Source organism: Triticum urartu, chromosome 2A (genome assembly GCF_056163025.1).
Source record: "Triticum urartu cultivar PI428250 chromosome 2A, HENAU_Tu73, whole genome shotgun sequence".
NCBI classification, from domain to species: domain Eukaryota; kingdom Viridiplantae; phylum Streptophyta; class Magnoliopsida; order Poales; family Poaceae; genus Triticum; species Triticum urartu.
This window is the reverse complement of record NC_141874.1, coordinates 739,077,748-739,105,660: the sequence shown is the minus strand read 5'-3', so window position 1 is coordinate 739,105,660 and position 27,913 is coordinate 739,077,748. Positions and strand designations below refer to the sequence as shown.

Genomic DNA, 27,913 nt, shown 5'->3' with positions numbered 1-27,913 from the left:
ACTTGCGCAGAAATTACGTGTTTTCACAATATTCAAGAACAAACATCACATATTAGGGCGAAAATGCCAATTGGAGACCAAACTCCATGGGAGGCTTAATTTGAAAACTTTTCAGTTTCAAAAAGTTCTGAAAACATACACATATGTCTAGAGGCATAATGTACACGTGTGTACGTTTTCAGGATAAAATACGTTATACTGAGAGCTACACAAAAAAAAACAAATCTGAGGCATTTTAGCTATGTACTGTTGATCATCAAAGTCCGTGATTTTGGTATTTTTGTGCAGCTCGCAATTCATATATAATATATAGAATTTGGTATTTTTGTGCGCGCACATACACATTACTTCCTCCGTTCCTAAATATAAGACCTTCTAGAGACTCACTACAGACTACACACGAAGCAAAATGAAATCTCTACATCTTTGTACACTACTCCCCCGTGCATATTAATCATTTTTGTCTAGTGTTGGTGATACATACGCATGCACGCACACAGAACGTCAAAGAAGAATTTCATCAAGTGCTGGTGTTACGCGGAAGACATGCGCCGCATGCACCCACACACTACATACACTAGGTACGCATACCGTACACGTATGTGTGCAAATACAAGATACGCACCCCGCGCCCACGCACGGCATGCATGCACGCACGCGCGCGCGCATTATGCAAGGCGACTGAACTAAAAGAAAATCCAGCCGCCTGAATAAGAATAGCAGGAGGCGCATTATATAAGTGTGTGACGCACGCTCCAACTTAGACAGTAGCAGTGGGAGGGTGAGGGCAGAGTCTGGCAGAGCAAAATGAGGGTAGCCGTGGTGGGCGGCGGGGTGAGTGGGCTGGCGGCGGCGTACGAGCTGCTTGCCGCCAGCGGCGGCGATGTGCGTGTGACCCTGTACGAGCAGGAGGAGAGCCTTGGGGGGAATGCCAGGACGGTGGCCGTCGACGACGGCGCTGGCGGCTGCGTCAAGCTCGACCTCGGCTTCATGAGCTTCAACCAGGTCGGTGGTACCTCGGTTATGCTTGCCTCACGCATGGTTGCATCTATTCTACTAGCTCGCCGTTCTTATATGCGTGAATGGTCTAAAATGATCCCGTTACTAGCTCGAGAAAATGTGTCGCCGGCCATGATCTAGGTTCAAAATATGAGTGACAGTAGTGTAAGTAAGTGTGTGGATGTGGTTCCACGTGTTTTACTTAAGAGGTTAGTAGATTCTATTCCCTCTGTATTATCGTGTGCCCACACCGTCTTCGTATCCTTGGAACTCGCATGGAGAGCATAGCGTTAACCAATGGCGAGAGACTCTCTTTGCAGACCAGACATGCTCAGTTTTTTTTACCGATTCTTCCATAATCTTGAGAATCGACCCTCCATTTAGTTTCTCTCAAAATCTTTAACCAATATTTTTTAACAATTCTATCTAGTTAAAAAAATACGGGCATAAGATTCTGGGATAAGCTAGGTGGAGGGTCAATTCTCAAGATTCTAGAAGAATAGGCCAAAGAACTGGGCCGTGATTTTCTACCGTGCATGGATTAGACCATTGATTATTTCGGGTGGATACTTGGATGCAACTTTTATAGAGAATCTATTGTATCTTTTGAATCAAAATTTCAATTTATGTTTTGTTTTCATATTTATCTTCCTTGCGGCGGGGGCTTTCAAACAAGACGACTATTGAATACGTTTTGAAAACGTCATCAAGTTTCATTTCTTAAAACTCGATACGACAAAAGATAAAAATCATCAAGTTTTAAATACTGTTAAAACTTAAAACTGTAAACCTCAAAACCCTAAACCCTAAACAGAGACTTAATAATATTATAAATTAAGTTGATTTATATGAACCTGATAAAAGTTGGCAAAAACTTAATATTATGATTATCAAGTTTTAACATGTGAAACTTAGACAAAAGCTAAAACTTGTCAAAACACATTCAAGAATGGTCTTGTTTCAAGACACTTGTCGCAAAGAACAGGAACGTACAAATGAAATATAAATTTAGTTTTTGGTTCAAAAGATTTAAATTTGTAAGTGAAATGAAAAAAAAAAGCAACAGGAGGTGGAAACAGTGGGCATGCAATCTCTGCCAGTGCCAGTAGCATGCATGTGTGTGGACCCTTCAAAATTAATCAATGGCTAAGCCATGTATACAAAGTTGGCAAAATTAAGCACGATTATCAACTTCATCTCCTAAAACTTGATACTACCGCGAAAGAATTGCTTTTCCCCCATTCAGACAGAGCACTCCGCTTTCCTCCGCCGGGGCGGCCCACTTCCCCGTCGTCGCCGCCGGCGCCTCCCTCCCGACGAGCCGCCCCATGCCACCTTCGGCTTCCGCCGACGCAGCTTCGGCGCCGCCGCCGAGGCTCCCCCCTTGTAGCCCTCTGCCTTCGCCCACTGCGGCGCGCGCCCTGCCGCCGTCGTTTCGAGCAGGCCCTCCGAGACAGCAGGGGACCTCGGCCGTGAGCTCGCCGTCATTACCGACTAGGCGCGCAAGGTCAGTCAATCCAGGCTGCATCCATAGCCCCCTCTGAGCCCTCTCCCCCGCTGTTCGTGCCCACCTGCTCTGCTCATCGCACGGAAGGTGCTCGGTGGAGTGCTTCTAAGCACAAAACTCATCCAGCGTTTCTACTTTCTACTACAAACACCATCACATTTTCACGGCCAACCTGGAAACTCTGCATTCATATATACTGGCTGTGTCTGATTCCATGTGCTCATTGATTTTGCACCATGAAGCTCTGTATTCCCCCAAAAAACACGCCCTGTGCCGGATCTAGATATGGAAGTAACTAGAAAAGAGTAGAGTTATTAGGTTGTTTATATGTGTTTTTGTTTTCAGGTGGTTGATTGCTTGTGCAGGGTCTGGCAAAAATGTGTAAATTGATAGTACAACCCTAGTTTAGGTATTAGGGTGCCATGAAATAAAGTCTGGGAAGACAAATTGTGTTCAAACAATTACCTAACCATAGATTACCATTCAATTTGAACTTGTCGATCATTTCTAACGGGTTTATGTCAGTTTCGAGATTGCTATATCCTTTGAAAGGTGACTCACTGACTGCCCAAGTCATGTATTGTGTTTTGACGGAACACGTCATGTACTGTTATGTTTCTGAAACTGTACTGTGATGCTTATGGTTGGAAATGCAGTTGTAGCTTTACATGTTGGTTTATATCTGATTGGTGTGCATGGTTGTAATCTATTTTGGTATTTTTCTCTACTCTGATTAAATTGATATAGTACTTCGTAACCCCCGGGCTGAACAGGGAAGATCTTTGTAAGCCTATATTATAAGTTTTTTTTTTGTTTCCCACTAACATTTTTGTTGTGCCATATGCATCAAATGTAGGTAACGTATTCCCACATGATGGAATGGTTAGTAGGGCTCGGGGTGGAGATGGAGAGATCAGACATGTCTTTATCAGTGAGCACACAATCAGACGGTGGTGGAGGAGGGTGTGAGTGGGGCAATGGCAATGGTATCTCGAGCCTCTTGGCACAAAAAGGCAACATACTGAAAATCAGTTTTTGGCGCATGGTCCGTGACATATTCAAGTTCAAGAACGATGCTTTGACGTAAGCAGTCCAGTCCCTCAGTTCTTGTGTGCATTTTTACTACTTCCATTCGTAGCTGGACATATACATATTCCTTGTGTTTATACATGATAACAATGAACTCGTTGTTATGATCTTTGGAATGAAGGTACCTGGAGTACCAAGAACATAACCCTGATCTGGATCATACTCAGACATTGGGGCAATTCATTCAGTCGCAAGGATATTCCCTACTATTCCAAAAGGCTTATCTTGTACTGCTTCTAATCTACTTGCTTACACCCTTTTTAGTGTATCGATCAACCCTTCATTTTGGGAAAATATCAGATTAGGATTTCTGTGTTCAACTTTTCATTTTCATGTTCTTTGAACAGTCTAAAACTATCAAAGAGAAACTACAAATTTCAATTAATTATTGAAATTTCAGATGAAATATTCAAATTCTAACTAAAATCTGGGTTGACTACTTAATGGCTAGTACGTTCTTACCAACATTGGTGCAGTGCAGGGGGCGGTAATTAAGGCTGGTTATTTGCAGTTTGAGTTGGTGACACAAAAAATATATTTGGTGCAGATTCCAGTCTGTGCAGGCCTGTGGTCGTCTTCATCAGAAGGTGTTTTGAGCTTGTCTGCTTTCTTCGTGCTATCATTTTTCCGCAACCATGACCTTCTTCAGGTGCCCAACTACTTTGTATACATGTTCCATTCCCATTGCATTTGCATGCTTAATTCGTCTTTGTGCATTTGAAATCTGATCAAGTCGCTGCACTCTCAGCTGTTTCGTTACCCCCAGTTGCCCACTGTCAAGGCTCGTTCGCAGTCCTTTGTAGGCAAGGTACTTATTGGAACCCATACAGGCGACAACAGGGTCACACATGATCTCTGTTTATTACACTCTCTAGGCTTTGGCTGCAGCCAAATTCAGGGAATTAACAGTGCAACTATTGCGCACACACAGGTAAAAGGAGCTTTGGAAAGCATGGGATGTCGAATTAAAACCAGCTGTCGGGTCAAATCAGTTTCAAGTTTTGGTGGAGGTACATACATGTGTTATTGCTAATGCCGAACTCTTTTTTGATTGCCTGTGAGTACAAACAATGTGTCTGTCATCCTATTATCTTGGCACTAACTGAAATAATATCTTGGCACTGGCAGCTGGCTACAGAGTCTTGGACAATGATGGTTCAGAGGAAACATACGACAGTGTCATCCTTGGCATTCATGCACCTAATGCTCTCAAAGTACTAGAAGCTGAAGCTACACATGACGAATTGAAAGTTCTAGGTGCTTGTCAGTATGTCCAAAGGTAAAGCCTACTTACAATTGCTCAATGAACGCATAATTGAGCTGATATACTAATTGTCTGACACATTTATGCTGCAGGGATACATACCTCCACCGCGATCAAAATTTGATGCCCCGAAATTCGTCGGCATGGAGCGCCTGGAATTTCCTGGGGACAACTAGCAGGGGATTTTCTGTTACTTACTGGCTAAACCATATTCAGGTAAATTCTTTGGTTTCATATACAGGGTTTGGTATAATGAATTAACTGTATTGATGATATAATTCTTGACGAAAGAACCAAAGAATTGTGGTATATGCCCTGGCTTTATTATGATGCTGAAACCATTTTGTACATCAGCCTTACATGTCCTCAGGACTAGGCATCCCCAGCAAAAAGAAAGAACCAAAGGATAAAGCCATTTCTGCGTAGCAATACAGCCACATCTTAATCACGTTAGAACACACTGTAGAGCAGGCTAAAATAATAAAAGAAAAATGGAAGCTTCAGCCTAACCCCTCCAGCAGAATGAATGGACTACTTAATTATTAATCGTGGTATATTTTTCTTTTTTATTGTACTTGTAGAAAATTGAATCTGTCAGGCCTTTCCTGGTGACACTCAACCCCCCTTGTGTTCCGGATCATGTACTGCTTAAATGGTCTACAAGCCTTCCTGTTCTGTCTGTGGCTGCGGCGAAGGCTTATCTTCAGCTTGATCAGATCCAGGGAAAGAGAGGAATATGGTTCTGCGGGGCATATCAAAGTAACCTGTTTCATGAATTTCAGTTTGTAGATAATTTTTTCGATAGACACTTACTACATTAAAGTTAGGTGTGAAATGATCTAAAGAACACTAGGTCTCAAATGTCTCTTCTGCCTTGGATAACAGGTCACGGCTTCCATGAAGACGGATTGAAGGTATTTGCATTCACAACCTCTCCATTCTCTCTTTTGGACCTGTCTAGCATAGTGAACCATACTGTTATGTGCTAAAATTAGCAACGGTCTGACAAAGCTAAACACAAATAAGTTTCAATCACATAATTCAAAATGACTATTTCATGAAATAGACATGTGAGGTCTATTTGTATTGGACATATTGAATCGATGCAGGCTGGGAAAGCAGCAGCTCAAGGTTTGCTTGGAAAGAAGTGTGAGCTTGTGCTAAACCCAAAGCCAATGATTCCATCATGGACCGAGGCTGGGGCACGCCTTCTTGTTGCAAGATTTTTCAACCAATACGTATCCATCGGTAACTTGACGTGAGTCCTTGTATGAGTTGATATACTACGCAATGTCTAATTAGGATTGTTCTTCACCTTGCTAGTTTTCGTGCAGATTTGTCGAAGAGGGAGGAAGTGTGTTCAGCTTTGGTAAAGCTTGTGACAAATGCCGTATAAAATCTGTCATGCGAGTTCATGACCCCTTGTTCTATTGGAAGGTTATTTTCTATTCTCCTTTTCTGCCTACACATGCATTTTTTAATTTTTCTGATTGGTGGTGTGTCCATGCATGATTCTTAATTTCTGATATACTCCACTGCAATTGCTTTATCTAACTATCTCATCTGAATTACATGTGTTTATCCTGGCCCTCTCATGGCTTTCAGGTTGCAACAGAAGGAAACCTTGGCTTGGCAGAAGCCTATATTAATGGTTGTTTCTCCTTTCTTGACAAGAGAGAAGGCCTTCTGAATTTTCTCTTGGTAAAATTATATCATAGTGATTTTATTGGTAGAGTTATTTCTTCATTTCAGATCAAATCCATGATCCATTTCTTTTGCAGATTCTCATTGCTAACAGAGATGCGCGTAGGAGCTCCAGGATTGCCGGAAATAGGTTCTGAAACCTTCAATTGACCACTAAATAACTATGTATTGTTTGAGAAAAATGAAGTAGTATATATGAATCTATGTGTTTGTGACTAATCATATGAGATAATTTGGTTTGCAGGGGTCGGTGGACACCCTTGCATGTAATAGCTCGGTTTGCACATGCTAAATACTTTCTGGGACAAGCCTCAAGGAAGAACACTATGACACAAAGTCGTCGAAATATCTCTCAGCACTATGATCTTGTCAGTACTCATATCTCCTTTTGTTATCACCTTCCATCAGGGTTAATATAACTACTCCCTCCGTTCCAAATTACTCGTCGCAGAAATGAATGTATCTAGAACTAAAATACATCTAGATACATCCATATCTGCGACAAGTAATTCGGAACGGAGGGAGTAGCTTCTTAGGTCAATTTGTAATACTAGATTTTATTGCAGATCTTATTGAGATTGAGATTTTTGTGTTCCAAACCTTATAAAGAATGTTTTTCTTCATTCATTACTTGCCATACGTCTATGCATACCAAATAATACTAATAACTCTGTCTTTCTTCTCATGTATGTGTGCAGAGTAACGAATTTTTCTCGCTTTTTATGGACAAATCGATGACTTACTCTTGTGCAATCTTCAAGGTTTGTATATCTTGTGTTTTTGTTCTACAGCTTGTAAATGGTGGAGTAGTTTTATTAATTCATGGACTAAAACTAATTGGTAGACGGAGAATGAAAGCTTAGAAGCAGCTCAGGAACGTAAACTTAGCCTCCTAATCGAGAAGGTAATACTACCATGTCTCCAGAGATTGTATCATTTGATTGATTACTAGTTAGACAACCTTGTGAACATGATCTGATGGTACTTCAACTTTGCAAAATTCACATTTAATCAAAGGCTAGAGTCAAGAGGGGGCATCATGTTCTTGATATCGGTTTCGGCTGGGGAAGTTTAGCAATACAAGTTGTTAAGCAAACTGGCTGCAAATACACCGGAGTCACTTTGTCGGAGGAGCAGCTTAAATACGCCGAGGGAAAAGCTAGAGAAGCTGGCTTAGAGGTTATTTCTATGTTACTTCCTCCTTTACGCAATACCTCGAGTTTAATAGTTTATCAATAACTACCATTCCCCGATATGTAGTCATTGAGAAAGTGTGCTGCGAGTATTTTAGCTTTTTTATCCTCTAGACCTCCAACCTTTCTTGTAATTGATGATATGAAAATGTGAGAATGAACATGTCATTTGATAGCATGGCCTGATTTTGCCAATAACTAGATTTAGTTTTTGTTGTTGCCTGTTTTTTTTTTTGAAACAACAAGCCCCCTCATCAATTTCCATTAGAGAAACCACCCAAACCACATGTTGAAGTGTATATGTGGATTGCCTAGCACTTTCCATCAGTTCAGACGTTTGGTTGCGTTGGCTAGTGCATGAAGCTTAACACCACATAGTACAGTGATAAAAGCAAAAACTAAACAAAGCAGTTTGCAAAACTACCTACTTATTAGAGAGCCAGGAACATAGGAGGCAACAGCCCAAAACAATTCTCAGGATCAAAAGGCATGCCGTAGTAAGGATCCAAACACTTTACCATTTTGGAAGTTTTTTCATCACTACAGTAAACACACTTTATCATGGGCTTCCTAGGCGGCGCATCATGTTGGGCCTTAAACAGCTTTGACTGGAGGCGATAGATCTAGTAACTTTACTTCTAAGCCGTTAAAACTTGCGTAATTATGCTGGTCTACGTAATCAATGGTCATATGTTTTGATTTTTGTGATATTTTCTAGCACACCTAATATGCTTTTTCTGCCCAGCCCGTTATGTATTTTAAATATATATAGCACATATAATATAGACATGCACAGAGAATTAGTATTGCTTTGTCCCCAGATTACTTCGTCAGCGTGAAATCCTAGCTAACAATTCTACTGTCTGTCATTATTAATTCTTAGGACCACATAACTTTTCTGCTGTGCGACTACCGTAAAATACCACCGTGCAAGTATGACGCAATCATAAGCATGTAAGTGTTGCTATATTATGGCTGGGCGTTGCGACTTCGACAGTACCCGTGTGCATTGTTATACTTACGTATTCCTCTTCTGTGAATCAGCTGTATGATTGAACATGTTGGCCATGAATACTTGGGCGAATTTTTTGCCTGCTGCGAGTCTTACTTGGCTGAAGATGGCATAATGGCCCTGCAGGTTAGTGCATGACAAATATCACTGTTAACAACTAAGTGTATTTCCAAACAACCTTACGGCCAGATTCAACTATCATTACGAACAACAACCAAGTAGTATATGCCTTATTTTGGTGCACAAGAATGAGGATTAAGCCTTATTCTTTTGGATTGGTAGAAAAACCCAATGTAACATACTCCTTCCTATCCAAGCAAGACATTAGGCTTACATGATCATGAACTAACCATTATCTGCAATATATACATGTGTGTTTAGTTCATCTCAGTTCCGGACGAACGGTATGAGCAATATAGAAGAAAGCCAGACTTCATAAAAGAGTACATATTCCCTGGTGGTTGCCTTCCTTCTTTGTCCCGTGTAATGTCTGCCATGACCACATCTTCAAGGTTCAGGTACGTTTTACATCAATTGTTCGATGCTTGATTGGTTACTTCATGGTCATGGATGGATCTCCATCGATTAAATCCTCCCTGATCTTGTTGCGCACTGGGTGTAGCATAGAGCATGCCGAGAATATTGGGCCTCATTACTACACAACTCTGATGTGCTGGATGGACAACTACATTGCCAACAGAGAGTAAGTACCACTTGTCATTCACTATAGAAGAATGGTGTTGTCCAGTTAATTTTGAAAAACTTGACGACAACAAGACTAGCGCATACATCATAGGTTCAGTGAGCAACTAAATTTGCTGTGATGATTATACACACACATAAATATGTTGTTACAGTTGGTTAATTCCTTACTGCTTTCTTTATCTTGCAGTAAAATTTTGGCCCTGGGCTTTGATGAGAAGTTCATCTGTATATGGGAGTATTACCTCATATTTTCTGCAGCTTGTATGAAGGCACGAGCACTTGGAGATTACCAGGTACGTATGTATGTATGTATGCTCTAATGTATATAGTATTAGTATGTACGTGTTTTTCTTGAGAAAGACATTCACATGTGATTTTCACACTTCAAAATGTAGCGACCATTAGTTTGAAAGTTTGACCAAAATTATATCTGAACCTGCACCTTTTTGTGGAATGGAGCTACTACATGTACTGATTGTGATGATGCCTGATTGGCTGACATATGTATATGCTATATGCAGGTTGTTTTCTCTCGCCCAGGCAACCGTCGGCTAGACCAGCCTTTGGCTAAAGCCTAAAGGCAACTTATCCTTCTCGGTTCAGCTGTCGAACTGTTACTTTTCGATAGCCCACGACCTTTTAATAAGTCAGCCCTGGATTGATTCGTTCATACAGGCGGCCTAGCTAATAAACCAGGTGGTGTGGTGATCTACCTCCTTGTTTTAATCATCCAATCTTTAGTTTTTCATCGAAGTGTATTGTTATCGCTATCAATAAAAACTTGTATGTGCGTATGTGCTCTGCAAGTGGTACCTTAGTATTGTTCCTAGATTTTGAGAATTGTGTGAAATACCAAGTGGTTTGTTGCTTTAATATCTACCAGAAAGAGTTGATTTCCTTGTCTTTTCGATCTGTTCCTGTTTGATATTAAGGAAAACATGGATGAGGTTACTCTCTTACCCCTTACGAGTTGAAGAAGTGAAGCCTAAGTGTATCTCTAGTCAGAACCCTTAAATCTAAAAAGACTGGATATTGGGTGGCTGGTTTCTAATCGATCAGTAAGAACTGAACCCCCAAAAACACAATATGAACTGCAATTCTGCAGTGTTGTGCATCCATATGAACATTCCACTTGATCATTACATAAACTTAATAATTAACTTCACTGTTGCATTAACAAAAGCTCCCAGCCTAGTTCGAACCAATCGATGAAAACTGTAGCTCAAAAACAGATCAACAATCGGAATCTTCTTGCAAGTCCCGTTTTATTGGAGTCTCTCGCCAAAATTCATTTCACGCCTAACTCAAATGATAGCTGGACCTGGCTATGGGAATCAAATGGGTTTTATCAGGCCAAATATGTTTACAAAGCTCATTTTTTTGCATGGCAATCAATTGCAACAGTGCTAATGCTATTTGACAGGTTTGGGCACTCAAGTGTAAAACTTTTGGCATTGTTGGCCGTAAGAGGGAGAATTCAGACTTGCCAAGCGAAGCCTACCACCCCCACCCTCACAAAAAAAACCCACTCACACACTTAGGGATTGGCGACAGGATGCTAGAAAACAGAGTTCAGGGCATCAGGAAAAAGACATTGATCACCTTGGTCATGCTGATTACCTGCAAGGATGCTAGAAACAGAGTTCAGGGTATCTAGACGTATTTTTAGTTCTAGATACATCTAGTTCTATTTATTTCTGTGACAAGTAATTAGGGACAGAGATAGTACTTCATGGGAGATGACATTACCAGTAAAAACTGCTGAAATTTGAGATGGGCTCTAGGCTCATATAGCAATTTCTGAAAAATCTCTAAAGGCTCATGTGGGTTATATGGCACTAGGTGTAGTGGGAAGTTTAGTCCCACCCCGCTAGTGGAAGAAGAGTTGGAGTGTTTATAAGGGTTTCTCTTCTACATGCTATTGGAGCTTGAGAAGAGAAGAGGCCCTCGCGCACTCCTCCTCCGCCGCCCACCTCGCCTCGCCTCGTCGTGACGCGGGTTGCGGGATTGAGCCAAGCCGAGCCGAGCTCACACCTACGCGTTTATTTTTGCCAGTCACTAACGGAGAGTTCTCTGACAGCTGGGCCACGATCTGAGACGTCAGATCGTGGGCTGTACATGGGTCGAACAGATCACATCTGCTCCACGCGCACGCCCACCGTCGTTCCCTTCCTCCTGCTGCCGCCGGTGACTCCATCCCGTCCGCCGCGTACACGGTCGACAGGAGAGCAGGTCTCCGAAACCACGCCCTTCTGGTTCCTGTACGGGGTGAGGGGTGCTAGTAATTTACTCGTGGATTAATTTAATCGAGAAATTGCCTATTTACTCAACAATCCAAAAACCTATTATGTGTAGGAATTTTTCGGCAAGTGGCTTTGCCGCTGTACTGAAACCGGATAAGTTTACCGGCACATACTTTAAGCGTTGACAGACTAAGACCACTTTATGGCTCACAGCTATGAACGTGTTTTGGGTCACCGGTGTCTCCACGGGAACGATTGCTCCTGAACAGGACAAGGCGTTCAAGGAGGCCACCGTTGTGTTCCTCGGAGCAGTTCTTAGCGTGATCGGAGATAAACTGGTCGACGCATACTTACATGTGCATGTCGCCAAGGACTTGTGGGAGGCGCTCGAATCTAAGTTCGGGGCAGCTGATGCCGGGAGCGAGACGTATATTATAGAGCAGTTCCACGATTACAAGATGGTTGAAAACCGTCCTGTATTGGAGCAGGCTCATGAAATAATATGCATTGTTAAGGAGCTCGAACTTCTTAAGTGCGAGTTACCGGGCAAGTTTGTCGCGGGCTGCATAATCGCTAAGCTCCCTAATTCCCGGAGGAACTTTGCCACCACTCTGAAACATCAGAGGCGTCAATTCTCTGTGGAGGATGTCATTGGCCATCTGAGTGTTGAGCGGAATTCGAGGGCAAAAGATTCGCATGGAAAAGGGACCGAAGGGATTTCTGTCGCCAACATGGTGAACCAGAGGAACCATAACTCCCACACGCCCAAGGGAAAGAACGGTGTCCAACGGAATACCGACTTTAAGAAGAAGGGTAAGAAGACCTTCAAGAAGAACAAGAAGGATGAGGGTTGCTTTACTTGTGGTTCGGTTGAACATTGGGCCAACAAGTGCCCAAACAAGTACAAGAAGCCAGGACAGGACTCCAAGTCTGTCAACATGATTATGGGCAACAATGAGAATGGTCTACCTGGGTATGGTAATTTATTTACTGTTTTTTCAGTGTTTCAGCCCACCGATTGGTGGGTGGACACAGGTGCAGGTGTACATGTGTGTGCTGACATTTCATTGTTCACATCTTACCAGGTCAGAGGCCACGGGTCTGTATTGATGGGGAATGGCGCGAGTGCTTCTATTCATGGTGTTGGCACGGTCGATCTGAAGTTTACTTCGGGAAGGATCGTGCAGCTGAAGAACGTGCAACATGTCCCCGCCATCAAGAAGAACCTCGTTAGTGGCTCCCTTCTATGTAGAGAAGGGTTTAAGTTGGTTTTCGAGTCTAATAAATTAGTTGTTACAAAATATGGACTCTTTGTTGGAAAAGGTTATGAAAGCGGAGGGATGTTCCGCCTTTCCATCGCAGAGTTTTGTAATAAAGTCGTGAACCATATTCATTCGAATGTTAATGAATCTGAAGTTTGGCATTCACGTCTTTGTCACATTAGTTTCGGTGTTATGACACGGCTAGCCAAGTTGGATTTAATCCCGAGTTTCACCTTAGCCAAAGGTTCTAAGTGCCTTTCATGTGTGCAAGCTAAGCAACCTCGCAAGCCTGACAAGGCCGTGGAGGAGAGACACTTGGCACCATTAGAACTCATACATTCTGATCTTTGTGAGATGAATGGTGTGTTGAATAAAGGTGGAAAGAAATACTTCATGACATTGATAGATGACTCCACTAGATATTGCTATGTGTATCTGTTAAACACTAAAGATGAGGCTCTACACTACTTTAAAATCTATAAGGCAGAAGTTGAGAAACAACTTGAAAAGAAAATTAAACGAGTCCCGTCAGATCATGGTGGAGATTACTTCTCGAGTGAGTTTGATTCTTTCTGTGCGGAGCATGGCATTATTCATGAGAGGACGCCTCCCTATTCACCCCAGTCAAACGGGGTTACCGAGCGGAAAAACCGTACTCTAACTGATTTGGTTAACGCCATGTTAGATACATCGGGTTTATCCAAGGCATGGTGGGGGGAGCCTATATTGACGACATGTGATGTCCTGAATAAAGTTCCGACAAAGGATAATGAGATCATTCCCTATAAGAAATGGTCAAAGAGAAGGACAACACTCTCGTACTTGCGTACTTGGGGCTGTTTGGCGAAAGTCAATGTGCCGATTCCCAAAAAGCATAAGCTTGGACCAAAGACTGTGGACTGCGTTAATTTGGGTTACGCTAAGAAAAGTGTTGGCTATTGATTTATAGTAGTGAAATCTGAGGTACCTGACCAGAAGGTCGGTACAATTATGGAGTCTAAGGATGCTACATTCTTCGAGGATATTTTCCCTATGAGAGATATGCAAAGCACTTCTAGACAGGAATCTGAGGAGACTCCTGAACCTGCCATTCCTATGGAATATTATGAACAAACACATGATGAAAATCCTGAGGAGGATGACGAGGAAACCCTTGGTAGGGGCAAGAGACAAAGGACTGCAAAGACCTTTGGTGATGATTTCTTCATGTACCTCGTGGATGATACTCCCACTTCTATTTCAGAAGCGTATGCCTCTCCAGAAGCTGACTACTGCAAGGATGCAGTCCGTAGCGAGATGGGTTCCATCATGGATAACGGGACATGGGAGATCACTGATCGTCCCTATGGTTGCAAACCACTAGGATGTAAGTGGGTGTTCAAAAATAAGCTTAGGACCGATGGTACGATTGAAAAGTACAAGGCTAGGCTTGTGGCCAAGGGCTATGACCAGCAAGAAGAGGAAGATTTCTTCGATACTTATTCACCTGTGGCTAGACTAACCACCATTCGAGTATTACTCTCGTTGGAGGCCTCGCACGGTCTTCTTGTCCATCAGATGGATGTTAAGACGACTTTTCTAAATGAAGAGCTAAAGGAGGAAATCTACATGCAACAGCCTGATGGCTTTGTGATAGATGGTCAAGACAGAAAGGTGTGTAGGTTGATAAAATCTTTATATAGCCTGAAACAAGCACCTAAGCAATGGCATGATAAGTTTAATACAACTTCTACATCTGTTGGTTTCGTTGTTAATGAGGCTGACAAATGTGTATACTATCGCCATGGTGGGGGCGAAGGAGTTATACTGTGCTTGTATGTTGATGACATACTGATATTCGGAACAAACCTCAAAGTCATTGAGGAGGTCAAATCGTTTCTATCTCAGAACTTTGAGATGAAAGACCTTGGTGTGGCTGATGTTATCTTGAACATCAAGCTACTGAGAGATAATGAGGGTGGGATTACACTTCTGCAATCCCACTATGTTGAGAAGGTGTTGAGTCGTTTTGGATATTCAGAATGCATGCCATCTCGAACACCATATGAACCTAGTGTGTTGATTCGAAAGTCCAAAGGCATGGCTAAAGATCAATCGAGATACTCTCAAATCATTGGTTCACTGATGTACCTAGCAAGCGCAACGAGGCCTGACATCGCGTTTGCTGTGAGCAAACTGAGCTGGTTTGTCTCCAAACCGGGTGATGTACATTGGCATGCTATTGAGACAGTTATGCGCTATCTGAAAGGTACTATGAACTATGGACTTCACTATACCGGATACCCGTCAGTACTTGAAGGGTATAGTGATGTGAATTGGATCTCTGATGCTGATGAGATGAAGGCCACAACTGGGTTTATGTTTACTCTTGGAGGTGACGCCGTTTCCTGGAAGTCTTGCAAGAAAACGATCTTAACGAGATCGACAATGGAAGCAGAATTAACGGCATTAGACACATCTGGTGTTGAAGCGAGATGGCTTCAAGATCTTTTGATGGACTTGCCATTGGTTGATAAACTGGTTCCGGCTATCCTTATGAACTGTGACAATCAGACTGTCATCACTAAGGTGAAGAGTTTAAAGGACAACATGAAGTCCACCAAACACATAAGAATGAGATTAAAAGCTATCAGAAAATTAAGAAACTCCGGAGTGATAGCGTTGGACTATGTCCATACGGCTAAGAATCTGACAGATCCCTTTACGAAAGGGCTATCACGTGTTGTGATAGGTAATGCTTCGAGGGAGATGGGTATGAGACCCACATGAGTTGCCATGGTAGTAACCCAACCTATGTGATCGGAGATCCCGTGAATTAGGACCTGGGAAAACAAGCAAGTGGTGAACTGAGGAGAGTAACTATATTAACCCACTCCGTTGGAGATGCAATACTCTCGATACTGTATGGTAGGATGACTATTGTCTTAATGTGTTCCAAAGCTTATGTAAGCAAGATGCTATCCTACAGAGCGATCTTTGGAGGAACACACCTATGTGAGCCCGACTGCTGGTCACAGTCTATGAGATTGGAGTGATCTCTAGTAAGCTCATGAATAGGCCAGGAGTGTGACTTATATACTCCACCCGAGGGGTCAGCCTTCGGCAGCCTAGTACTAGTAAGACATGTAGTGAAACTTCTTTACGCCAAACTGACAATTCAAGGCATAGTTCATTGTTCAGTTGTGAAGGAGTGTAGCTACTTTCTCTAGGTGAAGTTCAACCTTAACAGGTCTTCACTGACACAGTGGTATATCGAAACAACAATTGGAACAGAGGACACAATGGGCCCTCGAGATCTGGTGGGGGATTGCTGAAATTTGAGATGGGCTCTAGGCCCATATAGCAATTTCTGAAAAATCTCTAAGGGCCCATGTGGGTTATATGGCACTAGGTGTAGCGAGAAGTTTAGTCCCACCCCGCTAGTGGAAGGAGAGTTGGAGTGGTTTATAAGGGTTTCTCTTCTACATGCTATTGGAGCTTCAGAAGAGAAGAGGCCCGGCCCTCGCGCACTCCTCCTCCGCCGCCCGCCTCGCCACGCCACGCCTCACCTCACCTCACCTCGCCACGACGCGACGCGGGATGCGGGATTGAGCCGAGCCGAGCTCACACCTACGCGCTTATTTTTGCCAGTCACTAACGGAGAGTTCTCTGACAGCTGGGCCACGATCTGAGATGTCAGATCGTGGGCTGTCACGGACTCGGACGTGGGTCGAGCCCACGTCTCTCCATGCAGCTGCGTCTATATAAGCGTGCGGTGTCTCCTAACCCTAGCCGCTACGAACAGATCACATCTGCTCCAGGCGCACGCCCACCGTCGTTCCCTTGCTGCTGCTGCCGCCGGTGACTCCATCCCGTCCGCCGCATACACGGTCGACGGGAGAGCAGGTCTCCGAAACCACGCCCTTCTGGTTCCTGTACGGGGAGAGGGGCGAATAGGTTTTTGGGCAGCGATTACGCGACTGCTCGCTTCCGATCGTCTACTTCCTCTACGTCCGCGTCGCCTTCATCATCACCATGTCCACCGCCGCCGACCGTGCCGCCGCCGAGAAAGCTGAAGCCGACAAGAAGGCCGCCGAGGACGCCGCTGCTGCAACCAAAGCGGCGGCCTCTGCATGGCCTACTGGAGGGTATAACTCGTTTATCCTGCTCCTACTGTTTTCTGTTTTAGCCATACTAGCGTTATACGTAGATTTTTCTGCAATTAGCGTAGTATGTGCTTGCTTGACTGAGTATCAGTATGCGTTTATTTTGTGTCAATGCCATGCTAGTAATTTACTCATGGATTAATTTAATCGAGAAATTGCCTATTTACTCAACAATCCAAAAACCTATTATGTGTAGGAATTTTTCGGCAAGTGGCTTTGCCGCTGCACTGAAACCGGATAAGTTTACCGGTACATACTTTAAGCGTTGGCAGACTAAGACCACTTTATGGCTCACGGCTATGAACTTGTTTTGGGTCACCGGTGTCTCCACGGGAACGATTGCTCCTGAACAGGAGAAGGCGTTCAAGGAGGCCACCGTTGTGTTCCTCGAAGCAGTTCTTAGCGTGATCGGAGATAAACTGGTCGACGCATACTTACATGTGCATGTCGCCAAGGACTTGTGGGAGGCGCTCGAATCTAAGTTCGGGGCAGCCGATGCCGGGAGCGAGACGTATATTATAGAGCAGTTCCACGATTACAAGATGGTTGAAAACCGTCCTGTATTGGAGCAGGCTCATGAGATAATATGCATTGTTAAGGAGCTTGAACTTCTTAAGTGCGAGTTACCGGGCAAGTTTGTCACGGGCTGCATAATCGCTAAGCTCCCTAATTCCTGGAGGAACTTTGCCACCACTCTGAAACATCAGAGGCATGAATTCTCTGTGGAGGATGTCATTGGCCATCTGAGTGTTGAGCAGAATTCGAGGGCAAAAGACTCACATGGAAAAGGGACCGAAGGGACTTCTGTCGCCAACATGGTGAACCAGACGAATCATAACTCCCACAAGCCCAAGGGAAAGAACGGTGTCCAACAGAATACTGACTTTAAGAAGAAGGGTAAGAAGACCTTCAAGAAGAACAAGAAGGATGAGGGTTGCTTTACTTGGTTCGTTTGAACACTGGGCCAACAAGTGCCCAAACAAGTATAAGAAGCCAGGACAGGACTCCAAGTCTGTCAACATGATTGTGGGCAACAATGAGAATGGTGCACCTGGGTACGGTAATTTATTTACTGTTTTTTCAGTGTTTCAGCCCACCGATTGGTGGGTGGACACAGTTGCAGGTGTACATGTGTGTGCTGACATTTCATTGTTCACATCTTACCAGGTCACAGGCCACGGGTCCGTATTGATGGGGAATGGCGCGAGTGCTTCTATTCATGGTGTTGGCACGGTCGATCTGAAGTTTACTTCGGGAAGGATCGTGTATTTGAAGAACCTGCAGTATGTCCCCGCCATCAAGAAGAACCTCGTTAGTGGCTCCCTTCTATGTAGAGAAGGGTTTAAGTTGGTTTTCGAGTCTAATAAATTAATTGTTACAAAATATGGACTCTTTGTTGGAAAAGGTTATGAAAGCGGAGGGATGTTCCACCTTTCCCTCGCAGATTTTTGTAATAAAGTCGTGAACCATATTCATTCGAATGTTAATGAATCTGAAGTTTGGCATTCACGTCTTTGTCACATTAGTTTCGGTGTTATGACGCGGCTAGCCAAGTTGGATTTAATCCCGAGTTTCACCTTAGCCAAAGGTTCTAAGTGCCTTTCATGTGTGCAAGCTAAACAACCTCGCAAGCCTCACAAGGCCGCGGAGGAGAGACACTTGGCACCATTAGAACTCATACATTTTGATCTTTGTGAGATGAATGGTGTGTTGACTAAAGGTGGAAAGAAATACTTCATGACATTGATAGATGACTCCACTAGATATTGCTATGTGTATCTGTTAAACACTAAAGATGAGGCTCTACACTACTTTAATATCTATAAGGCAGAAGTTGAGAAACAACTTGAAAAGAAAATTAAACGAGTCTGGTCAGATCGTGGTGGAGAGTACTTCTCGAGTGAGTTTGATTCTTTCTGTGCGGAACATGGCATTATTCATGAGAGGACGCCTCCCTATTCACCCCAGTCAAACGGGGTTGCCGAGCGGAAAAACTGTACTCTAACTGATTTGGTTAACGCCATGTTAGATACATCGGGTTTATCCAAGGCATGGGGGGGGAGGCTATATTGACGACATGTGATGTCCTGAATAAAGTTCCGACAAAGGATAATGAGATCACTCCCTATGAGAAATGGTCAAAGAGAAGGACAACACTCTCGTACTTGCGTACTTGGGGCTGTTTGGCGAAAGTCAATGTGTCGATCCCTAAAAAGCGTAAGCTTGGACCAAAGACTGTGGACTGCGTTAATTTGGGTTACGCTAAGAACAACGTTGGCTATTGATTTCTAGTAGGGAAATCTGAGGTACCTGACCAGAAGGTCGGTACAATTATGGAGTCTAAGGATGCTACATTATTCGAGGATATTTTTCCTATGAGAGATATGCAAAGCACTTCTAGACAGGAATCTGAGGAGACTCCTGAACCTGCCATTCCTATGGAATATTATGAACAAACACCTGATGAAAATCCTAAGGAGGATGACGAGGAAACCCTTGGTAGGGGCAAGAGACAAAGGACTGCAAAGACCTTTGGTGATGATTTCTTCGTGTACCTCGTGGATGATACTCCCACTTCTATTTCAGAAGCGTATGCCTCTCCAGAAGCTGACTACTGGAAGGATGCGGTCCGTAGCGTGATGGATTCCATCATGGATAACGGGACATGGGAGATCACTAATCGTCCCTATGGTTGCAAACCACTAGGATGTAAGTGGGTGTTCAAAAATAAGCTTAGGCCCGATGGTACGATTGAAAAGTACAAGGCTAGGCTTGTGGCCAAGGGCTATGACCAGCAAGAAGAGGAAGATTTCTTCGATACTTATTCACCTGTGGCTAGACTAACCACCATTCGAGTATTACTCTCGTTGGAGGCCTCGCACGGTCTTCTCGTCCATCAGATGGATGTTAAGACGGCTTTTCTAAATGGAGAACTAAAGGAGGAAATCTACATGCAACAGCCTGAAGCCTTTGTGATAGATGGTTAGGAAAGAAAGGTGTGTAGGTTGATAAAATCTTTATATGGCCTGAAACAAGCACCTAAGCAATAGCATGATAAGTTTAATACAACTCTGACATCTGTTGGTTTTGTTGTTAATGAGGCTGACAAATGTGTATACTATCGCCATGGTGGGGGCGAAGGAGTTATACTGTCCTTGTATGTTGATGACATACTGATATTCGGAACAAACCTCCAAGTCATTGAGGAGGTCAAATCGTTTCTATCTCAGAACTTTGAGATGAAAGACCTTGGTGTGGCTGATGTTATCTTGAACATCAAGCTACTGAGAGATAATGAGGGTGGGATTACACTTCTGCAATCCCACTATGTTGAGAAGGTGTTGAGTCGTTTTGGATATTCGGACTGCATGCCATCTCAAACACCATATGATCCTAGCGTGTTGATTCGAAAGTCCAAAGGCATGGCTAAAGATCAATCGAGATACTCTCAAATCATTGGTTCACTGGTCTACCTAGCGAGCGCAACGAGGCCTGACATCGCGTTTGCTGTGAGCAAACTGAGCCGGTTTGTCTCCAAACCGGGTGATGTACATTGGCATGCTGTTGAGAGAGTTATGGGCTATGTGAAAGGTACTATGAACTATGGACTTCACTATACCGGATACCCGTCGGTACTTGAAGGGTATAGTGATGCGAATTGGATCTCTGATGCTGATGACATGAAGGCCACGATTGGGTTTATGTTTACTCTTGGAGGTGACACTGTTTCCTGGAAGTCTTGCAAGCAAACGATCTTAACGAGATCGACAATGGAAGCAGAATTAACGGCATTAGACACATCTGGTGTTGAAGCGAGATGGCTTCGAGATCTTTTGATGGACTTGCCATTGGTTGATAAACCGGTTCAGGCTATCCTTATGAACTGTGACAATCAGACTGTCATCACCAAGGTGAAGAGTTCAAAGGACAACATGAAGTCCACCAAACACATAAGAATGAGATTAAAAGCTGTCAGAAAATTAAGAAACTCCGGAGTGATAGCGTTGGACTATGTCCATACGGCTAAGAATCTGGCAGATCCCTTTACGAAAGGGCTATCACGTGTTGTGATAGATAAAGCTTCGAGGGAGATGGGTATGAGACCCACATGAGTTGCCATGGTAGTAACCCAATCTATGTGATCGGAGATCCCGTGAATTAGGACCTAGGAAAACAACCCAGTGGTGAACTGGGGAGAGTAACTATACTAACCCACTCCGTTGGAGATGCAATACTCTCGATACTGTATGGTAGGATGACTATTGTCTTAATGTGTTCCAAAGCTTATGTAAGCAAGATGCTATCCTACAGAGCGATCTTTGGAGGAACACACCTATGTGAGCCCGACTGCTGGTCACAGTCTATGAGATTGGGGTGATCTCTAGTAAGCTCATGAATAGGCCAGGAGTGTGACTTATATACTCCACCCGAGGGGTCAGCCTTCGGCAGCCTAGTACTAGTAAGACATGTAGTGAAACTTCTTTACGCCAAACTGACAATTCAAGGCATAGTCCATTGTTCACTTGTGAAAGAGTGTAGCTACTTGCTCCAGGTGAAGTTCAACCTTAACAGGTTTTCACTGACACACTGGTATATAGAAACAGCAAATGGAACAGAGGACACAATGGGCCCTCGAGATCTGGTGGGGGATTGCTGAAATTTGAGATGGGTTCTAGGCCCATATAGCAATTTCTGAAAAATCTCTAAGGGCCCATGTGGGTTATATGGCACTAGGTGTAGTGGGAAGTTTAGTCCCACCCCGCTAGTGGAAGGAGAGTTGGAGTGGTTTATAAGGGTTTCTCTTCTACACGCTATTGGAGCTTGAGAAGAGAAGAGGCCCTCGCGCACTCCTCCTCCGCCGCCTGCCTAGCCACGCCACGCCTCGGCACGATGCGACGCGACGCGTGTTGCGGGATTGAGCAGAGCCGAGCTCACACCTATGCACTTATTTTTGCCAGTCACTAACGAAGAGTTCTCTGACAGCTGGGCCATGATCTGCGACGTCAGATCATGGGCTGTCACGGACTCGGACATGGGTTGAGCCCACGTCTCTCCACGCGGCTGCGTCTATATAAGCGTGCGGTGTCTCGTAACCCTAGCCGCTACGAACAGATCACATCTGCTCCACACGCACGCCCACCGTCGTTCCCTTGCTGCTGCTGCCGCCGGTGACTCCATCCTGTCCGCCGCGTACACGGTCGACGGGAGAGCAGGTCTCCGAAACCACGCCCTTCTGGTTCTTGTACGGGGTGAGGGGCGAATAGGTTTTTGGGCAGCGATTACACGACTGCTCGCTTCCGATCGTCTACTTCCTCTACGTCCGCGTCGCCTTCATCATCACCATGTCCACCGCCGCCGACCGTGCCGCCACCGAGAAAGCTGAAGCCGACAAGAAGGCCGCCGAGGACGCCGCTGCTGCAACCAAAGCGGCGGCCTCTACATGGCCTACTGGAGGGTATAACTCGTTTATCCCGCTCCTATTTTTTTGTTTTAGCCATACTAGCGTTATACGTAGATTTTTCTGCAATTAGCGTAGTATGTGCTTGCTTGACTGAGTATCAGTATGCGTTTATTTGTGTCAATGCCATGCTATTAATTTACTCGTGGATTAATTTAATCGAGAAATTGCCGATTTACTCAACAATCCAAAAACCTATTATGTGTAGGAATTTTTCGGCAAGTGGCTTTGCCGCTGCACTGAATCTGGATAAGTTTACCGGTACATACTTTAAGCGTTGGCAGACTAAGACCACTTTATGGATCACGGCTATGAACGTGTTTTGGGTCACCGGTGTCTCCACGGGAACGATTGCTCCTGAACAGGAGAAGGCGTTCAAGGAGGCCACCGTTGTGTTCCTCGGAGCAGTTCTTAGCGTGATCGGAGATAAACTGGTCGAGACATACTTACATGTGCATGTCGCCAAGGACTTGTGGGAGGCGCTCGAATCTAAGTTCGGGGCAGCCGATGCCGGGAGCGAGAGGTATATTATAGAGCAGTTCCACGATTACAAGATGGTTGAAAACTGTCCTGTATTGGAGCAGGCTCATGAGATAATATGCATTGTTAAGGAGCTTGAACTTCTTAAGTGTGAGTAACCAGGCAAGTTTGTCGCGGGCTGCATAATCGCTAAGCTCCCTAATTCCTGGAGGAACTTTGCCACCACTCTGAAACATCAGAGGCTTGAATTCTCTGTGGAGGATGTCATTGGCCATCTGAGTGTTGCGCAGAATTCGAGGGCAAAAGACTCGCATGGAAAAGGGACCAAAGGGACTTCCGTCGCCAACATGGTGAACCAGACGAACCATAACTCCCACAAGCCCAAGGGAAAGAACGGTGTCCAACAGAATACCGACTTTAAGAAGAAGGGTAAGAAGACCGTCAAGAAGAACAAGAAGGATGAGGGTTGCATTACTTGGTTCGGTTGAACACTGGCCAACAAGTGCCCAAACAAGTATAAGAAGCCAGGACAGGACTCCAAGTCTGTCAACATGATTGTGGACAACAATGAGAATGGTGCACCTGGGTACGGTAATTTATTTACTGTTTTTTCTGTGTTTCAGCCCACCGACTGGTGGGTGGACACAGGTGCAGGTGTACATGTGTGTGCTGACATTTCATTGTTCACATCTTACAAGGTCACAGGCCACGGGTCCGTATTGATGGGGAATGGCGCGAGTGCTTCTGTTCATGGTGTTGGCACGGTCGATCTGAAGTTTACTTCGGGAAGGATCGTGCAGCTGAAGAACGTGCAGCATATCCCCGCCATCAAGAAGAACCTCGTTAGTGGCTCCCTTCTATGTAGAGAAGGGTTTAAGTTGGTTTTTGAGTCTAATAAATTAGTTGTTACAAAATATGGACTCTTTGTTGGAAAAAGTTATGAAAGCGGAGGGATGTTCCTCCTTTCCCTCGCAGATTTTTGTAATAAAGTCGTGAACCATATTCATTCGAATGTTAATGAATCTGAAGTTTGGCATTCACGTCTTTGTCACATTAGTTTCGGTGTTATGACGCGGCTAGCCAAGTTGGATTTAATCCCGAGTTTCACCTTAGCCAAAGGTTCTAAGTGCCTTTCATGTGTGCAAGCTAAACAACCTCGCAAGCCTCACAAGGCCGCGGAGGAGAGACACTTGGCACCATTAGAACTCATACATTCTGATCTTTGTGAGATGAATGGTGTGTTGACTAAAGGTGGAAAGAAAAACTTCCTGACATTGATAGATGACTCCACTAGATATTGCTATGTGTATATGTTAAACACTAAAGATGAGGTTCTACACTACTTTAATATCTATAAGGCAGAAGTTGAGAAACAACTTGAAAAGAAAATTAAACGAGTCTGGTCAGATCGTGGTGGAGAGTACTTCTCGAGTGAGTTTGATTCTTTCTGTGCGGAACATGGCATTATTCATGAGAGGACGCCTCCCTATTCACCCCAGTCAAACGGGGTTACCGAGCGGAAAAACCGTACTCTAACTGATTTGGTTAACGCCATGTTAGATACATCGGGTTTATCCAAGGCATGGTGGGGGGAGCCTATATTGACGACATGTGATGTCCTGAATAAAGTTCCGACAAAGGATAATGAGATCACTCCCTATGAGAAATGGTCAAAGAGAAGGACAACACTCTCGTACTTGCATACTTGGGGCTGTTTGGCGAAAGTCAATGTGCCGATCCCCAAAAAGCGTAAGCTTGGACCAAAGACTGTGGACTGCGTTAATTTGGGTTACGCTAGGAACAGCGTTGGCTCTTGATTTCTAGTAGTGAAATCTGAGGTACCTGACCAGAAGGTCGGTACAATTATGGAGTCTAAGGATGCTACATTCTTCGAGGATATTTTCCTATGAGAGATATGCAAAGCAGTTCTAGACAGGAATCTGAGGAGACTCCTGAACCTGCCATTCCTATGGAATATTATGAACAAACACATGATGAAAATCCTGAGGAGGATGACGAGGAAACCCTGGTAGGGGCAAGAGACAAAGGACTGCAAAGAACTTTTGTGATGATTTCTTCGTGTACCTCATGGATGATACTCCCACTTCTATTTCAGAAGCGTATGCCTCTCCAGAAGCTGACTACTGGAAGGATGCGGTCCGTAGCGTGATGGATTCCATCATGGATAACGGGACATGGGAGATCACTAATCGTCCCTATGGTTGCAAACCACTAGGATGTAAGTGGGTGTTCAAAAATAAGCTTAGGCCCGATGGTACGATTGAAAAGTACAAGGCTAGGCTTGTGGCCAAGGGCTATGACCAGCAAGAAGAGGAAGATTTCTTCGATACTTATTCACCTGTGGCTAGACTAACCACCATTCGAGTATTACTCTCGTTGGAGGCCTCGCACGGTCTTCTCGTCCATCAGATGGATGTTAAGACGGCTTTTCTAAATGGAGAACTAAAGGAGGAAATCTACATGCAACAGCCTGAAGCCTTTGTGATAGATGGTTAGGAAAGAAAGGTGTGTAGGTTGATAAAATCTTTATATGGCCTGAAACAAGCACCTAAGCAATAGCATGATAAGTTTAATACAACTCTGACATCTGTTGGTTTCGTTGTTAATGAGGCTGACAAATGTGTATACTATCGCCATGGTGGGGGCGAAGGAGTTATACTGTCCTTGTATGTTGATGACATACTGATATTCAGAACAAACCTCAAAGTCATTGAGGAGGTCAAATCGTTTCTATCTCAGAACTTTGAGATGAAAGACCTTGGTGTGGCTGATGTTATCTTGAACATCAAGCTACTGAGAGATAATGAGGGTGGGATTACACGTCTGCAATCCCACTATGTTGAGAAGGTGTTGAGTCGTTTTGGATATTCGGACTGCACGCCATCTCAAACACCATATGATCCTAGCGTGTTGATTCGAAAGTCCAAAGGCATGGCTAAAGATCAATTGAGATACTCTCAAATCATTGGTTCACTGGTGTACCTAGCGAGCGCAACGAGTCCAGACATCGCATTTCCTGTGAGCAAACTGAGCCGGTTTGTCTCCAAACCGGGTGATGTACATTGGCATGCTGTTGAGAGAGTTATGCGCTATCTGAAAGGTACTATGAACTATGGACTTCACTATACCAGATACCCGTCGGTACTTGAAGGGTATAGTGATGCGAATTGGATCTCTCATGCTGATGAGATGAAGGCCACAACTGGGTTTATGTTTACTCTTGGAGGTGACGCTGTTTCCTGGAAGTCTTGCAAGCAAACTATCTTAACGAGATCGACAATGGAAGCAGAATTAATGGCATTAGACACATCTGGTGTTGAAGCGAGATGGCTTCGAGATCTTTTGATAGACTTGCCATTGGTTGATAAACCGGTTCAGGCTATCCTTATGAACTGTGACAATCAGACTGTCATCACCAAGGTGAAGAGTTCAAAGGACAACATGAAGTCCACCAAACACATAAGAATGAGATTAAAAGCTGTCAGAAAATTAAGAAACTCTGGAGTGATAGCATTGGACTATGTCCATATGGCTAAGAATCTGGCAGATCCCTTTACGAAAGGGCTATCGCGTGTTGTGATAGATAATGCTTCTAGGGGGATGGGTATGAGACCCACATGAGTTGCCATGGTAGTAACCCAACCTATGTGATCGGAGATCCCGTGAATTAGGACCTGGGAAAACAAGCCAGTGGTGAACTGGGGAGAGTAACTATACTAACCCACTCCGTTGGAGATGCAATACTCTCGATACTGTATGGTAGGATGACTATTGTCTTAATGTGTTCCAAAGCTTATGTAAGCAAGATGCTATCCTACAGAGCGATCTTTGGAGGAACACACCTATGTGAGCCCGACTGCTGGTCACAGTCTATGAGATTGGGGTGATCTCTAGTAAGCTCATGAATAGGCCAGGAGTGTGACTTATATGCTCCACCCGAGGGGTCAGCCTTCGGCAGCATAGTACTAGTAAGACATGTAGTGAAACTTCTTTACGCCAAACTGACAATTCAAGGCATAGTCCATTGTTCAGTTATGAAAGAGTGTAGCTACTTGCTCTAGGTGAAGTTCAACCTTAACAGGTCTTCACTGACACACTGGTATATCGAAACAGCAATTGGAACAGAGGGCACAATGGGCCCTCGAGATCTGGTGGGGGATTGCTGAAATTTGAGATGGGCTCTAGGCCCATATAGCAATTTCTGAAAAATCTCTAAGGGCCCATGTTGGTTATATGGCACTAGGTGTAGTGAGAAGTTTAGTCCCACCCCGCTAGTGCAGGGAGAGTTGGAGTGGTTTATAAGGGTTTCTCTTCTACATGCTATTGGAGCTTGAGAAGAGAAGAGGCCCTTGCGCACTCCTCCTCCGCCGCCCGCCTCGCCACGACGCGACGCGACGCGGGTTGCGGGATTGAGCCGAGCCGAGCTCACACCTACGCACTTATTTTTGCCAGTCACTAACAGAGAGTTCTCTGACAGCTGGACCACAATCTGAGACGTCAGATCGTGGGCTGTCACGGACTCAGACGTGGGTTGAGCCCACGTCTCTCCACGCGGCTGCGTCTATATAAGCGTGCGGTGTCTCGTAACCCTAGCCGCTACGAACAGATCACATCTGCTCCACGCGCACGCCCACCGTCGTTCCCTTGCTGCTGCTGCCGTCGGTGACTCCATCACGTCCGCCATGTACACGGTCGACAGGAGAGTAGTTCTCCGAAACCACGCCCTTCTGGTTCCTGTACGGGGTGAGGGGCGAATAGGTTTTTGGGTAGCGATTACGCGACTGCTCGCTTCCGATCGTCTACTTCCTCTATGTCCGCGTCGCCTTCATCA

The 27,913-nt window shown here is 44.4% G+C and overlaps 1 protein-coding gene across 2 annotated transcripts; it reads left to right on the top strand.

Moving 5' to 3' along the window:
• The first annotated feature begins 714 nt into the window (after positions 1–714).
• Positions 715–10,378, top strand: LOC125540235 (uncharacterized). Of its 2 annotated transcripts, none has more exons than XM_048703813.2 (24): positions 715–1,005; positions 3,363–3,589; positions 3,717–3,822; positions 4,143–4,244; positions 4,344–4,403; positions 4,527–4,605; positions 4,724–4,874; positions 4,952–5,075; positions 5,441–5,618; positions 5,745–5,773; positions 5,969–6,117; positions 6,194–6,296; positions 6,465–6,560; positions 6,641–6,693; positions 6,808–6,931; positions 7,262–7,324; positions 7,408–7,467; positions 7,581–7,742; positions 8,640–8,710; positions 8,801–8,894; positions 9,150–9,286; positions 9,391–9,471; positions 9,661–9,766; positions 9,995–10,378. In XM_048703813.2, the coding sequence occupies exons 1-24, from the start codon at positions 808–810 to the stop codon at positions 10,049–10,051; spliced, it is 2,610 nt and encodes an 869-aa protein (XP_048559770.2). In that variant the 5' UTR covers positions 715–807; the 3' UTR covers positions 10,052–10,378. The 2 variants fall into 2 exon arrangements, with proteins under 2 accessions (XP_048559770.2, XP_048559771.2); XM_048703814.2 differs by lacking the exon at positions 715–1,005 and adding an exon at positions 2,212–2,506.
• The last annotated feature ends 17,535 nt before the right edge of the window (positions 10,379–27,913 follow it).